The sequence below is a fragment of the Egretta garzetta genome, unplaced genomic scaffold (assembly GCF_000687185.1).
Source record: "Egretta garzetta isolate BGI_Z169 unplaced genomic scaffold, ASM68718v1 scaffold553, whole genome shotgun sequence".
NCBI lineage: Eukaryota > Metazoa > Chordata > Aves > Pelecaniformes > Ardeidae > Egretta > Egretta garzetta.
In genome coordinates, this window is record NW_009259328.1 from 2,488,913 (window position 1) to 2,504,952 (window position 16,040).

General features: G+C 36.4%; 1 protein-coding gene across 1 annotated transcript in view; it reads right to left on the reverse strand.

Annotated features, from left to right (window-relative positions):
• SLC6A11 (solute carrier family 6 member 11) overlaps window positions 1-16,040 on the reverse strand; it is a 106,689-nt gene that overhangs the window by 76,222 nt on the left and 14,427 nt on the right. The window contains exon 5 of the mRNA XM_009636644.2: window positions 2,534-2,666. Coding sequence (XP_009634939.1) covers window positions 2,534-2,666 — 133 coding nt within the window. The remainder of the gene's footprint in view (window positions 1-2,533; window positions 2,667-16,040) is intronic.

A 16,040-nucleotide genomic window follows, 5' to 3' on the forward strand; every position in this document is an offset into this window, starting at 1 on the left:
CAGACTTCAACTTGGCTGCAGCGCCCCTGACACACTGCTGGGCAATGGGTTGAGGGCTCATACTAGCCCCCAGTCCCTCTAACCCTTGCATTTCATCCCCATGCCTGTCGCTGGCCAGCTCGATAGGTTCCCCTTCCCCCTTCACATCTAGTTTAAAGCCCTGTCAATGAGCCTCGCAAGCTCCTGGGCAAAGACCCTCTTCCCCTTTTGAGAAAGCTGGCTCCCATTTTACGCCAGCAAGCCCGGTGCCATGTAGACTATCCCATGGTCAAAAAACTCAAAGTTGTGGCGGCGACACCAGTCGCAAAGCCACGTGTTAATAGATTGAGTCCGCCTGTATTGCCCAGTGTCTCTGCCCACCACTGGAAGGAGCGAGGAAAAAATGACCTGCGCTCCAGATTCCGAATCTACCAGTCTGCTTCCTCATGATTTTTGGAAACAAAACTGCTGCTCAGAACCAATCTATATGCTGTAAAAATATGATGAGTCTACTTCTTACAGGATCCTGATCTAATTTTTTTAAGCTTGAGACCTATAAAGTTGAATACAGGGTATCAATTCCATTTTCTCTGCATTTCTGTTGCAAGACTGCTAGTTATTTCTGCTTAGTTGAAAAGCTTTATCATAACATTTCAAGTGGCAAGACATGTCTCTTTCTCAGGCTGTTTCACCTAACAACATCAGAAAGGTAGTTATAAAATCACACTGAAATAAAATAATAATTAAAAAAAATTATTCCACCTACCAGTAAGTTTTAGCTAAACTATCAGGAAAAAAAAAAGAAATAAATAATAATTAAAAGAAAAAGTCAAACAGGTCAGTTTCACTTGAATTACTTCCAAAATGCAAGATCTGTTCCTGGGGAATTGGTATAAGCTGGAGGAATCTTGTGTGATATGTATCTGAATGTAAACTACAGAATTGCAGAAATGTAAAATACATCCTTTCCAAAATCACTAGAGCCTCTCCCTATCAGCAAACGATTTCTACCAATGCTAATTTTCTTAAATACAGTGCAGTTTTGCAGAACCTAGCATGCATGTACGTTCACAGCACATGTTTTTTCCTCCATCCTTTGGTCAGATTATACTACGGTAGGATAAATCTCCATCTTCAGACATTTTTTTTGATGGAAAAAAAGAAAATTATTTTTGCTTAGTTTCATCTCTTCACTGCCAGCTGTAGCTCCTCAGACAACTCTAAACCACTTTTGCACCTCTCTGGAGTGCACGCCTTAAAGCCATATGGACATTTATCTTGTCATTCCCTTATATCACCTTTGCTTCTCTATGTTTTTCTCCTTGGGTTTTTTTCCCCTCTTTCCTCTAAACTATTCATGCTTATATGTATCCCTAGACAGTCTTTCTCAGCATTTTTCTTGCAGTGAGTTGATAGAAGTAGGGCTGCATAAATCTGTGTGTGCAAATACTTAGATGAGAAATGCAGTACCAGATTGACTGACACAGTTGGCAAATACAGACAGAACTCAGCAAATAGTTTCAGCCAAAATCTTGATAGGATGAAGGCTGGGTATCATTGAGAAAGCTGAAAAATTTCACTCTGACATTTTCTAAATTAAAAATCACTCTACATTCCAAACTTTTCATTTATAAATGTAGGCTACTAAACTAGAAACAAACAAAAAAATTCCAACCATACTTCCAAACTACGTAATAAATAACTGAAAAATAAATGCACGAAGTGTTTCAATCCACCAATTTTTCCCTTGTATTCTTTGGTTCCAACACGAGGAACCAGTGCTTTTTTTAGACACACACAACACACCCCAAACTATGGCTCTTTTCTCTCTCTGTTTGGCTGATTAATCAGAATTCTACTCAGAACTATGTCTGCTACTACTCCAGGGGCAACCTCTCCATCATCCCACGACTCAGGCTGTGAAGCAGTCTCTTTGTTGGGTGTCCAGTATAGAGTGGCATTCCCTCAAAAAGTTACAAGGAAAAAAAGAAAAAATACCCTGTACTCTTAATATGTTCATCTTTATCTCTGAGTTTTTTTATTATTTCTGCTTTTGGTGTTCCATTTGTATTTGTTTGCATTTGTTGTAGGTTGCATTTGTTGTAGGTTGCTCATATTTCTAAAGTCTCTCTGCTTACCTTTGTAATTTACTTGTGTCACTGAGTTTCAACCCCTGTCAGTTTGGGACAAAATTCAAATTTTGGATATGTCATGCACAGAAATCAACACAACCCAGTATTGATTTCAGGGTTCAAGAACCGGCCAGTAGTGTAGTCTGCTAAGTTAACAAAACCAAGTCAAACTAAAACCAACCAGCCTCATCTAACAGAATTAGGGAAAAAGCAAATCATGAAAACCAAAAGGAACAAACCAATGCAAAGTATGACTGATTCCTAATTACCTAGCATTATAATCTATATACCCCCAAGTATAGTTACAGCAAAGCAAGATGCATGTGAAATTCTACTGTTCAGATTTAAATGAATATAAATGACAACACAGGTTTGGAGCACAAGAGTCATAATACAGCTGACGCACAGAATTTTATCCTCACCTTTCCAGTAGACTTAGTTCCTTTCCAAATGCAAAAATAGCAGATAGTCCAAGCAGCAAGGAGGCACAGCGCAAGTTCCCAGCGGAGATTCCCAATATGTTCAATTCCATCAGATATAGCTAGCACCCTTCGCCTTCCAAGAAAAAAAAGAAAGAAAGAAGGAAAAAAAAAAGAAAAAAAAAGACAATATTGAAGCAAAACAGCACTAGATATAAAACACTGGCTAAACCCAAAACAACTTCACCCAAGGAGACTCCTAGTAACTGACTACTGAAAATGCACCATGCTAAGATAAAAGAGACAGAAGGAAAAACCAGAATATTCTCAGTGGATTTTACATCTGGTTTAAAAAGAACAAATATTTAATTTTTCCAAGTCAGTGATAAAATAAAAAAAGATCTTAAAACAGCTTTTGTATAGAGTAAAAGTCAAAGTAAAAACCCCCAAAATTTCTTTGAATAAATAATTGACATATATAAGCCCAAAATAAAACACATCAATAATTAATGTTTTTTTTCAATTTCGCTGGTTTTTTCTGAAGAAAAGTTCTAACCTTTGTTTTTACTTTGTAACATTTATTTTCATAAGTTTCCTTTTGTAATTGAAACTGTAATTTTAAAACATTTATTTTCAAAACTCAAAAATCACATTTTTGAGATGTTTTTTATTTAGGAAATGCTAACATTAAAATGTTAATATTTTAAAAACAAACTTTTTTTTGTGAAAAGTGGGCAGCAAAAATATGTGTTGCAGTTACTATTTGAAAATAGTGTATTTGACATACTAGCCACTAGCTAGTTCTAAAAACATAAGTCTTCATATATTTTAGGAACACCCTTCGCAGCTCACAGTCCGGGGCCAAAGTATTTGCTAAGTTACTAAAGAAAATAAAGAGTGAAGAGGTGTTTTGTTGTTTTGGGTTTCTTTAATAAGAATTTGGGAATAGAAAAATCAAGTTGATTGCTAGCATTCCCACAGAAAACCTGCAGAACCAGGCTTCAATGCTAGTTCCCAGAAATCGGGGCTAGCATCTTATTCATAAAAACAATTTTTTTAGATAAGAATGATGCTCTAATCTGGGAGATGCATGGTCCTTTTATGCTCTTTTATTTTTACTTTAAATAAACACTCAGATTAAACAAAACATAAATTATTTACCAGTCCATAAATAAAACATGAGTACTCCCAGTTGTATGGATAAAGAGGCTAAAGGTAAGAGCAAAAATGTATTCCTATAATGCTCAATGATTTAATGAATTCTCTTGAGATTTTTTCAATTTCTCTTAAGCCTGAAAGAAACCCTATAGATAATTAAAAGACTTTTTTTCAGGAATCTCAATTTTCCAGAACAATAAAAGTATGATTTAACTGGTATGTGAGGTCAGAAGTTGGTATGGATTTAAATTCCATACATACAGAAATTTGGAAACACCTCATCATTTTTAAACAACTTAAAGCAAGCAATTAGTCATTTACTAATTACATACATAGAATAATTCATTTCAGTCATTCATGCCTTTTATCAGCTTAATCAAATCTCTGTAGGGACTGGCCACAGCTCATTCCATGTTTCCATAAATATATTTGCACACCTGTATGCACACAGATTCACATAAAAATTTCCAACATTCAACCTTACTTAAATTATCCTGAGCAAGGTTTTCTCTGAAATCTGTATTACATGTTATCTACACAACCTCAGAGACCCTAGACCTACACTACCCTTACTCCCAGAGACATTGTGAATGAAAACAAACTGAATTTCACAGGTACTCTGATGTAGTTAGCAGCTCTATAATCACTGTATTTTATATATATCATTATGTGCACAGTTATACAGATAATGTAATTAATTGCAATAACATATTTAGGTTAAGAGTTGAGTATTAAGTTAAAAAAAGTGCAGCCTACACTTACGCATGCGAAATAATTCTTCCTTTTGCATTTGATTCAGTTATTGGCTGAGGCAATTAATTCAGGGAGTATAAAGTATGATCACATAATTCAAGGCCATGCCTAAAATAAACTTTGGAGGAATCCCATCTGGCTCTTTCAGCTTTCACCAGCAGTAGGTTGTCAATGAAGGGAAATTCCTTCACCTGCCTTTAATGATGGAGGATGGTGGGAAAATGAAAAGATCTATTGCCAGGTGTTCCACATGGCCATATAGATGCTGCAGAACCTATTCATTTTCAAGAGCTGCAGCTGCTGTTCCTCCTGCAGCCCTGGGGTGCAGCCATTTACAATGCATATGCTTAGCTAAGGCAGGACAAAATTTAACAGGTTAAAGATTAATTACAGAAAAAAACCCAAACCCCTAAAGCCTGATGCTTGTCCTCTTGTTTTCCAATGAATATAGAGGTAGAAAATCTTTTTGCTTTTAAAAAAAAAAAAAAAAAAAAAAAAAAAAAAAGGAGGGGGGCCAGGGAGAGAGGTTTCACAAACTTTTAGCAATAGAAAGTGTTTCGTGCTTAAGTTTAAAATTTCTGCCACTTCATGCATATTTCCTCCTCATCCAGTAATTAATTTTATTCTGCAAAGCTTCTGCCATCATCTAGTTAAAAAGGAAAGAAGTGATCTAGCATGGAACACCCTCAGCTAGCAAAGACCTACAAAGAACCTAAAGAACCGTCATCAAAATGTATTCAAAGATGAAGAGAAGTAGCTTTTAATGAAGGATATATTTTAATCAAGAAGGGGAAGCACATATTTTATATCTACAGTCTAGAATTTAAAATATCACTGAATCATAATTATACAGGAAGGCTGATGAAATAGATATTTAAAATTCACACTCTTCTAAGCAATTTGACAGATGATATCATGTGGAATTTGACTTTGGATGACGTGCACCCCCTTTACAAACTGGTCATTCAAAAAGCAGAAGGAAGCCTTGAATTCTTAGCTCACCTTGAATGATTAGGGTATTACTTGCAAGAGAACCAAGACAAAAAGTGGTGTAATATGATTAAGCAGGGTCTAGACAATAAAAAGCCAACGAGTGTGTACTGACACAGGCTATGCATAGCCATGTTGAAAGACATGTTAAGAGTGAATAGTCCACCACAGAAACCTGATGACAAAGCAAAAACCAGGTGTTTGCGAAGAGACCTATTTGATTGCAGGTACTAAAATGTTTCTTTTTAACCAAAAACATAGTATAAACAGACTAAAATGTCTCCAACTATAAATTATTGTCATGGAAAAGAACTAGCCAATAAATATCTTAATGCTCCCAATTTGGGCACCAGTGTTTCCATGCAGAGCCTACCAGACCAACAATCTTAACACACCAGTAAGATTTCTGCTCTGCCAGGATTAAGGACGAACAACTTGACAAATGCAGCTGCTAATATCAAGAAAACACTGTTTTAGAGTGAACACTCTGACCTTCTACAACCCTGTGAAAAGAAAGCAGCATATTATCAGCCTGTTGGCACATAGCATAATGTACAGTTAGCACATCTACACAGTATATACCAGCAATATGGAAATCACATAGTTTTGTTGCGAGACTATACATACCCAGCCTTTCTGCAATGACACATAAGTGTACATTGCCTATAATTTCCAGTTTATAGCTGCAATTGATTTTTTTTTTTTTGAGAAATAGTAGTATACTGACTTAACAATGCAGGTTGGAAAGAGATTGATCCAAGTTCAGTTTGAACTTCACAGTCAGATTAAGCGAAAGAAAGTCGTAAAACAAGCAGGGGCAGCCTAAAGAATTTTAATTGTTGTTTTGCTTAGAAAGGTTCTCATTTTTATTTTCAAGTGGCATACCACATTTTAAAATTAAAAAAAAAAACACAAAACCAAACAAAACCCCAACCTATTAAGATGAAAAAGAAAACTAACACAAGAGAACATACAACAACAACAAAAAGAAACAAAATGTTTGGGTTTGGGCCACAATAACTGTGAAATGGAAGCTGTTGTCATTTAGCTCTTTTCACTGAAAAATAGTAATGAACAAATTTCTTTATGTTTCAATCAAACCAATCTTTTTTCTCGCTGTTTGGATGATATTTATATACATGTGCACAACATAAATAGCATCTTTTCCAAAATGGGAAGGTGTGAACACACATAGGATGGCTGCAGTAACAGAAATTAATGCTATGGAAAAAATTGTACGCTTATTCAGCTACTGGATGCTGTAGAGCCACACTAACACAGCACTACCTGGGCTGAGTATTACATGTAGTTACTTGCCTGTAACACGTGATATATCTGTGCTGCTTTGGTACATGAGCTAGCTAGTTCAGACAGCCTGGAACCTCTGCACTAGACTCTGTTGTATCACAGCTGTATGAACTTCATGATAAAATCTGCTACAGGACAAACCCGCAGCAACAGGAATGGCTCCTGGAGGATTGGTAAATCTATTTAAGAGAGGCTGGCAACTTCCTCACTAGAAGATTTATGCGCATCTATATGGATGATGAACTGCATCACACCAGTCACTAATTCCCATGAATGCCACCTGCCCAGTCTCATGATACCTCTCAATACTCATGTCCTGCCAACAGTTATGCATAGGGCTACAATCACTCCTCAACTTCCAGACCCACGAACGTGTCAACCAAAATATCAATCTTCGTTCTGCTGTCTTGTAGTGTTGCAGAACTGCATGCTGTGGGAAAAAGACATGGAAAGCTTTCAATAATAATTCCACAGTGCTGCCACCACAGTGCAAAACAGTGAGCATGGTAGAAGTATATGACTGACATATTGGCAATACTCAGGGCTCAAACAGAGCTTGCAGAACTACTTTAGACTCACACCATAATCCACATTCAGCAGCCAGTCACTTGAATTACTATGCTGTTCTTCCCTAACTGCATAACAACTTCTTAATATATAAATGCTATTGCGTGCTCTCTCTCTCTCATTGTATAAAATTTTTTACACACCAAAAGACAACTTTGTCTTAAGAACAAAACTCCCAGTGACAATTCGAGATGAGGCTTTTTAAAAGCAACAAGTTTCTAGAAGCTGTCTGCAGAAAGTCAATGCTCAGTCTTTTCTGAATTATCTGTAAGAAGTCACAAATAGCAGACACACCTACCTCACCCATCCAAAAATCTTGGCCTGATTCTTTTGTAAAGAGTGTCATAGAAAGTAAATGGAAATGAATGGCCTCAACACAATTATCCCTGCTGCTCCCACATAAAAAAAGACGCATGGTGCCAATCAACTTGAACTGTTAGCACCATAATGACATTTCTTTGTGATAAAACTTTTCAATTGTCAAATGTGAATATTGCAGGAAGGATCAGAATACCAGTGGCTGTATGACTTAGCAAAGGAACCACTACATGCCAAACATGCTATAAAAAAGCAGATATGTCCAGTAATAGCCTCCTAGGTTTTGCTTCTTGAATTCTAGATGCCTTCCTAAAGGAATCACACATGTCTGATCAAAACAGTGCTATTAAAAAAAAAAAAAAAATATATATATATACACACACATATATATATAGAATCTGGAGAGTTCGTTTTCACTTCAGTTTGTTTTGTTCGTAAGTGCATAAAAAAATTTTTTCCATATATATCAAGATTTATTAAAGCTAAACATCTGTAAGTAAAATCCTCCAAAATTAAATGAGGAGAAGTATCTTAAGAAAAATTTCATTGGAAAGTCTTGAAACTTTCTCACTAGAATTCACTGCTGCCACTGGCCTAAGGCTTGAATGTCCTTACCTCGCACACTCATCTACCTTACAGGGCATTTAGGGGAAAAGATACTGGGTTCAGGAAGGTTATCTAATGTTCTTTTAATAAATGAAAGTTTCCCTAAATCATCACACACTTAAAGAAATAAAAAAATCAGCAATAATCCCGATAGAGAAAAGCCCAAGAACGTAGAGGACCACTGTAGCTGCCAGTACAGTGAACTGGAGGTAGCTCTAGGTAACCATTTGAATTACTACAAAATAATGGGTTAGTACAAGTCATTTTAAGCAGAGTAACTTTGAGTATACTGAGTTTGCTGCCAAGAACTTAAGACTGTGTGAAACTTCGCTGTAAAAAAAATTTGTCTTGCACAGAGACCTGAAGATACAAATCATTAAGTATTTTTGGATCTCATTGAAAATAGAAATTGATGAGAGTTTGAAAAGATTTATTGTGGGTATTGAGTTTGGGGTTTTGTCGTTGTAGTTCTTGTTTTGGGGTTTTTTGTTTTGATGTTTAAAAATACACAGCAGTTCAGTTTCTTGAACCAACCAATAGCCTGGGAAAGAAGCCAAGGGACTGGTGCAATTTGAACATCTTGAACAGAATATAGAGGGAAATAAGCTCCATTGGTATTAGGGTTAATTTGGAACGCAAAGGTTAACTCAAACCAGAGTAAGATTTTTAATTCAGTAGTAGCAAACTTAATTCTACATAAGATATTTTGCTTGTAAATAGAAAACTGAATTTAAACCAGAGTGGATTTGTCATGTGTCTCACGCCCAAAGACACACTATCATTGAAGGTTTCACTGCCTCTAGTCACACATATATAGCTTGACTAAATGTTATCAAAGAAAGATTTTTACTCTTCTCCCTATACATAACACAGAAAAGCAGCTATAAAAGTTACAAGAATCTAATGAATCAAAGATAAGTTTAAGTACATACATCAGAAGGGTGTCATTCTTTGTGTTTCCCATTCACTGTCAGAAAAGCTGATGTTTGGTCATGAGGGTATTTACAACTAGACTGAACAAAATCATTACATGATTATTTAGATTTATTCTGGTTACAGCTTATAGTACCAAATATTGTAAAACTGTTCTAATCTTATAGGTTAACTTGAATCAAAACATAAGCAGGGATAAAAACAAATAATCCTGGACAGAATTGGGAAGAGATAACAGAGCCATAGAAAACTTTCAGAATACTTCAAGTACATATAAAATAATATACTTGGAAAGAAACTATACAGCATGCAACGACCTTTTGCTACCTACATTCCAGGAACATACTGTTGCTAATGGTTACCTCTGTTCTTTCAATTAGCATCATTGCACGTACATGCCCCAGCAAAATTTAGAAAGATAAAAATCCCATGAGGAAATAATTTCAAGAAGTATTCCATACTTACTGAAAGTGTTTTTAATTTGTTTGAGGATGTACTAAACCACCTTTCAATTTAGTAGTTCAGTACATGTCAGGAGGAAGGGCCCCTCCATTATTAGAATTGCTATAGAGGGGCATATTATGAGAGAACTGCTACCTCTGACTACTCGGAGCTGAAAAGTAACCTTCCCATCCAAATTTGAAAACTAGCATTTTGAAAGCTTATGACACTACATTATCACTGTATTTTCCTGGGAAAGAGCGTCTTTAATAAAGTGTTCCAATGTATGGAGCTGTACCAGGCTCTTGAATAGAAAGAGGATTAACTGCTGCCAACACATTGTTGAAAGGAATGTACCGGGGTACTTCTTGCATTATTTCATGATTTGGAAAGCTGAAGAACAGATTCAGTCTAGTTGAGGAAGATCCCTTCATGTTCCCTCTCTGATTTGGAACCCTTTCTCAGACACTTTTCTTTAAAAGAAAAAAAAAACCACACACAAAAAAAACCCCAAAACACCCTAACAGAGGAGGCAGCCTCTTGAGCTCACTTCTCCATCTGTATCTGTTCAGCCAGGAACATAGGTAGCAACATCCCTTTTTTATCTGGGCCACTCTGTCCTCAGAGCATTCTGTTGGGAAAGAAAGGAAAGCTGCTAAGCAGCAGCAGCGCTACTGTACAGTGGCCTTTCTTATTATATGTTTTGGTATGCTCTTTTCATCCCTGCAGATTTTTCAGACCCAGTCTGTATTTACCTTGTGAACCTTGTTACTGAATGCATAACATATTTAGTGCCAGCGCTGCACAGATTTCCCAGCAGTTTAGTAGAAAAGTATCAATATCTTCCAGACATCTTCTATTCCTGTGTTAGTGAGTTTAAGTTTCTATCCAATACATGTTTTCTAAACTCTCATCTTTCTTTCTCTCATAGCACTTTATGCAGTTAATATTCTTTAATTTTTGTGAAAATTTATTGGTTTGAGTATTTCATACCTAAATGTATTCAAGTATCATGTGCAAGTATATGGTTTCTGACATGCAGGAACTTCAGCGGATATTAACTGAATTCTGAAAATGGTGGGATTCAGATTCCATGTACCAGAATCCCCTGTGGATGCTTGAAATGCTAGGCCAGAGAGCTACCAGCATCCAAGGTTCTGGTAAACATCTGCACGAAGACGATCACATGGTGGGTTGTTGCACTGTCAGAGGCTTATTCAACTAGCTAGCAGTCATAAAAATCAGTTGCCTTTGCAGTACTTCCAGACACACTGGAAGGCTGAGATGTTTACCAGGGTCACACAAAAAAGTAAAAAGTGACACTCTTTTTGTCACAGAGATCAGAGGCAGCTGCTTATCTAACGTATTTGTGACACATTACTCATTGATGAGTGTGGCCAACCATCCAACTATAGGAATGGCTTAGAAACAGCTGTTTTGAGTTGTTCCACCACCAGCAGTGTTTGTTCTCTTTGTCTAAACCCCTGCAGCTTTCCCATTATCTGACAGAGAATCTTAAAAATTGAATGCTGATGCTCACTTGACCCTGCACACTTCCTATACAGCAGTGCTGTGATTTCTTTCTCAAATCAGTGCTTCCTCAACTCATGATTGCAAGCAGCTTTAAAGGATATCTCAGGTAGTGAAACTGCTCCTTTTGTTCTATGAAAACACTAATCTCTGCTGAAGAGCACAGAAACTCTCCTGTACTGAATTATTTTTCACGGAGTTGCGACATTTCCCCGTGGCTGTCTAATCTGCGCTAATTGTTGTCTAATTTGGAAGAGAGGCTGATCCATGCATCCAGACTGCATAACTCAAAGGCGGAAAAAGAACAGCTTAGGAGAAACAAAAACTTTCAAAAGCATGCTTAGTATAATAATAATACATAAACACACAAGTAGCAATATTTCAGAGAAGGCTCTATTGCTTGAGTCAGTTGTCTCCAGTTTACTGACTAGACACACTAAAACTCTCATAAAGGAATAACGGCTAAGAGAAGGTGACTTCACCAAAATTACATACTTCCCACCTTCTTTGAATACGGACTGTTTTTTCTCACAGAGAGTAAAAAAAAAAAAAAAAAAAACCAAAAAACCAAAACCCAAAACCCAACAGTATTAAATAGTCTACAAGATGCTAAAGATTTGAGATAGTATTCTCCACTGCCTTTCATGCACATATGATAACTTCTGATAATGGTACTCATATGATAAACTTACAAAATCTACTCTGAATGCTAAAGGATATAGAACTCTGAAACCAAAAGACCAGCAGTTTACTTTGTAACCTTATCAGGACTTTTTACTAAATATACATATATATTATATAAAGGACAAGGTAAGAAGAAAAGTTATCTTTCAATAAAATGAACCTAAAAAGAGTCATCTTGTTACTTCCCCAGTCAATTTATTGCTGCATTTGTTACTCATACTGTTTTGCAAGGTTCCTCTTCTCTGGTATGGTTCATTATCTCCTGACACAAGAAAACATGCAGAATGGTACAATATTGTCTTAGGCAACAGGTATAGCAATATTCTATGTACTAGCGATATCAAAGCTGTGAAACATTTTTCAGTTTTAAAACATAAATCAAGCATCCTGTTCGATAACTTCCAAGGCTGTATATTAAAAGGTAGCTGCCAAATAAAATAAAGGAGACTTTCTGAGTTAGCAACAATCAACAAGAGTGAAGAAAAATACTTGTTAGAAGAGAATCTACCTGATGCAGGATTTTGACAGAAACATGTGGGAGACCTCTCCATTTTACAAGGAAGGGAACATATTTTGACAGAGGTAACCTTTATAATCCTAAGCCTCAGAGTATATGTACTATATACTATTCTTAAACTACATATAATACACACTGCATTGTCTAAATTAATGTCAAAATTTAGCAACACCTATGACTCAGGCTGCATATTAAATTGGTTCTGATCTTACTTGCACTCTTATTATACAATCTCCACCCTTAGTAGTTGTATACAATCTCCACTCCTTAGTAGGAGTGAAGGACACAAGCATTCAGAAGATGCACTGCATGCCTGGGTAGTGCAGGAACCTTCCTTTGGCTTGCTAACCAGCCAAGCTCTGGTTACATGATGATGACACAGGAAAGAATGACAAATTGATAATGTTAATACCATATAGCAGGTCACCTTCGAGAAAGACAATGTCTTAAAAAGAAAGGATTCTTTTCAGACTAACTTTTTTCTATTCTAACACTTAGGAAACTAAAAATGGGCTGGTTGTATCAGGTTTTTTTTCCAGTGCAGCAGTGTGATAATCACTGAAACACCTCCAGAACAAGCATGGATACAACTATACAGGTGAACAAAGGTAATCTTTCAATGAATTTGTAGCAGATTTATTCACTAAAAATATATGTTCTTTGAAATGATCAGAGAGAGTACGGGTGCCAAACTCTCATTGGAAGTCAACATGAGCTGAAACTTTCACTTTTCTCCAAGTTATATATCCAGAACAAATACAGATACAGAATATAGGATACAGAATCTGTGTACTGTACAAACTTCTCTTTTTAAGGGTTCATATAAACTCTAAAATAGGAAATGTAACATATCCACAGGTTTCTAAAAGTGCTACAAACAATCCTTGCCAGATATTGCTGGATACCCACTTGTAATCTCCAACCACCAGTGCTAAATGATTAGAAAGATGTATTTCAGATTTTAGAAGATAATCTACAGATTCCTTAATCTGTAATAAAATTTTCTCAAACTGTAAGAATTCCCTTCTGGAAATCCATTTAATTCCATCCTTGGCTTTTTTTAAAGCAGCAGACAATTCCCAGTGGTCACATTAGCAAGAATCCCTCAGCTACAGCATTAATGCCTGTGACCTACACATATCAGAACGAATTATTCCTAGTTTAGCTACATTTGCTGCTGTTCAGCCTCGTTCCTTCTTCTTAAAGTCCTGATATGGTTGAATGTTGCTCCAGTCATTATCCATTTTTATACTTCTTATCAAATTAAAAGGTACAATTAAACTCTCCTCAGCAGACTTTTCTCTAAAATTTCTAGTACTGCTTGCAAATAAAGACGTATTTCTTGTCAACCCTGCCTCATTAAAGTCAGTACTTAAGTTATCTGAATGTAATGTGACACTACTTAGCAGCTACTGTGTATACATATATAATACTTTTTTTTCATTTTTATATGTGTGTGTGTTTGTGTATATCTGTAGCAAGAGACAGAGACAGTAATGGATAAACACAGAACACCCCACTCCTCTAGCCATCATGACCTATTTTCCTTTAACATCTTTCACTGAAGTCATGGTAACAACTTCTTCACCAAGTCTGAGAGTATAATCCTGTCAAATAACTTTTTTGTACTGTTCCACTCACCTCTGCTCTATAGTCAGTTGGTACTCTCTCAATATTCCCAAAGAGTCCTTCAGTCTTATTGCATTTTTCCCCCTACTCTTCTCTGAAGTCATGCAGTGACAAAACTCTCCTTTTCATTTACCTTCTAAGTGACATAAATTAGTTCAGCACACAGTAGCAGCTGTGAACTGAAAGCATTAGAGAAATGTAAGTCAACCCGATGGCTCAAAATTTGTGTTGATCCTTTTAGACAGTCTGTAGACTTGTATTCAGTTGTTCACTCTTAATTAAAATGACAACTACAGACCACAAGAAATTGAGAACTGTTCCATGATTTTGTAAAATAGTTCTTCACAGTGAGCTCTGGGCTACAAACACATGTAACAAATGAGTGATGGTAAGCTCTCGCCTCTTCCACACAGAACAGGCCAATACAAAACCACTACTTTATTGGCAAAAAAACCAAACCCAAAACCCACCCCTACTCTGTTAACATATTTCTCATACTCACTGGCCCTGTACTAAATCCTAGTTACAAAAAACCCCTAAGAAGTGAAATGGCAAAGGAGCAGGGGAACAAGGATGTAAAAAAACAGCTGATAGGTCAAAACAGAAAAAAGAAAACCGCAAACGTACAGGAGCTACTTTGGGAGGTCCCAAGTCCTTTGCCCACATTTCCAGCTACTGGATCTTCATAAAATGTAACTCTCCTATAGCACTTGCAACTTACAGTATGATTCTCAATTAAATAAATTCTACTGCCTCAATTTTTTATTTATAAACTAAGCCAAATAGTCAGCAGGGTTGAAATCATTAAAAAGTAGCTATTGAAGGGACTTTGGGAAGACCGCAGTCATTTCCCTTTCCACATAGAGGGCAACTATGCCTACATCATCATTTCAAGGCCTACACTTATTGATATTCTGTAGGAATTCCATAGCAATATTTAATGAGTCTTCTTCAGGAAGTCCTCCTGACACTTCAACTCAATTTCCTTGCTGACATGTAAAAATATAGAGGAAAACAGTAAAAAATTTACAAAGTAAGTTCCTTGTTTGTTTTTTTTTTTTCCCCAGTCTGTGTTCACTATATTTATTTTTTTTTTGCACAGCAAGAACATCTTTCCTTTGAGCATTTAATTTGACTAAAAAAAAAACAAACCAAGCAACCACCCTTTCTGTTAATGCCCTCGATCTACAAAGCCATACTTGGGAAATACTCTTACAAAGTGTCTAAAATTTCTCTTTTTCTTGTGATGATACTTTTCCAAGAGCCAAAAACAGACACAGGCTTGTTTAATTGCATGGAACTACTTGCTTTACGCAGTACCCATGCCGAGATAGCCAAAGAAGTAAATCATAGAATGGTTTGGGTTGGAAAGGACCTTTAATGAATGTGACTGCTATTTAACATTGTTTTCAGAGTTTCTTAGGCATCTCAACTCCCTTGCACCAAGGTCCTTAAGATTCTCAATTTCAACAGTGCACAAATTTAATGGACACATTCTTGGATGGTTAAAAATTACAGTCTATTAATTACAAAGCCACGTGCATATTTAGAATATGTCTCGGAAGAGTTACATGATATTTGTTTCTACATCTAGTCTTGCAAATACAATTCGTATTGTAAACTGGTGGAGAAAATACTTATTGGGGTGGGCATGTTGTAAAACATGAACATAACTTTTCAGCCTGTCCTGTGCAAGACAACTCTCTTTGGGGGAGCTACTGAAATGGACTAATTGGTTTCAGGCAGCAATTGCCACCAGCCATATCTTACTCTTCGTTTTCTAGAAGATTTAAGCTTGCTTAGATACAAGTGTAGGAGGCTCTACATAATACCTCTTAAAGAAGGGGATGAGCTCACTTTTGTATTTGCACAAAACCAGACCTAACTGAAAGGAGGCCTTTCAGCAGAGATCTCTTATATAAAAGTAAGAACAACAACAAAATCTATGAGAAACCAATTAAAACTGTAGTAAAGCAGAAGAAACATGGGTGGTTATTTTGGCACGTTCTGCAATCGACTGATTTGGCCAAGCTTGTGATGGCACAACTAAAGTTTTGCTTCTTTAGACCTTTCACT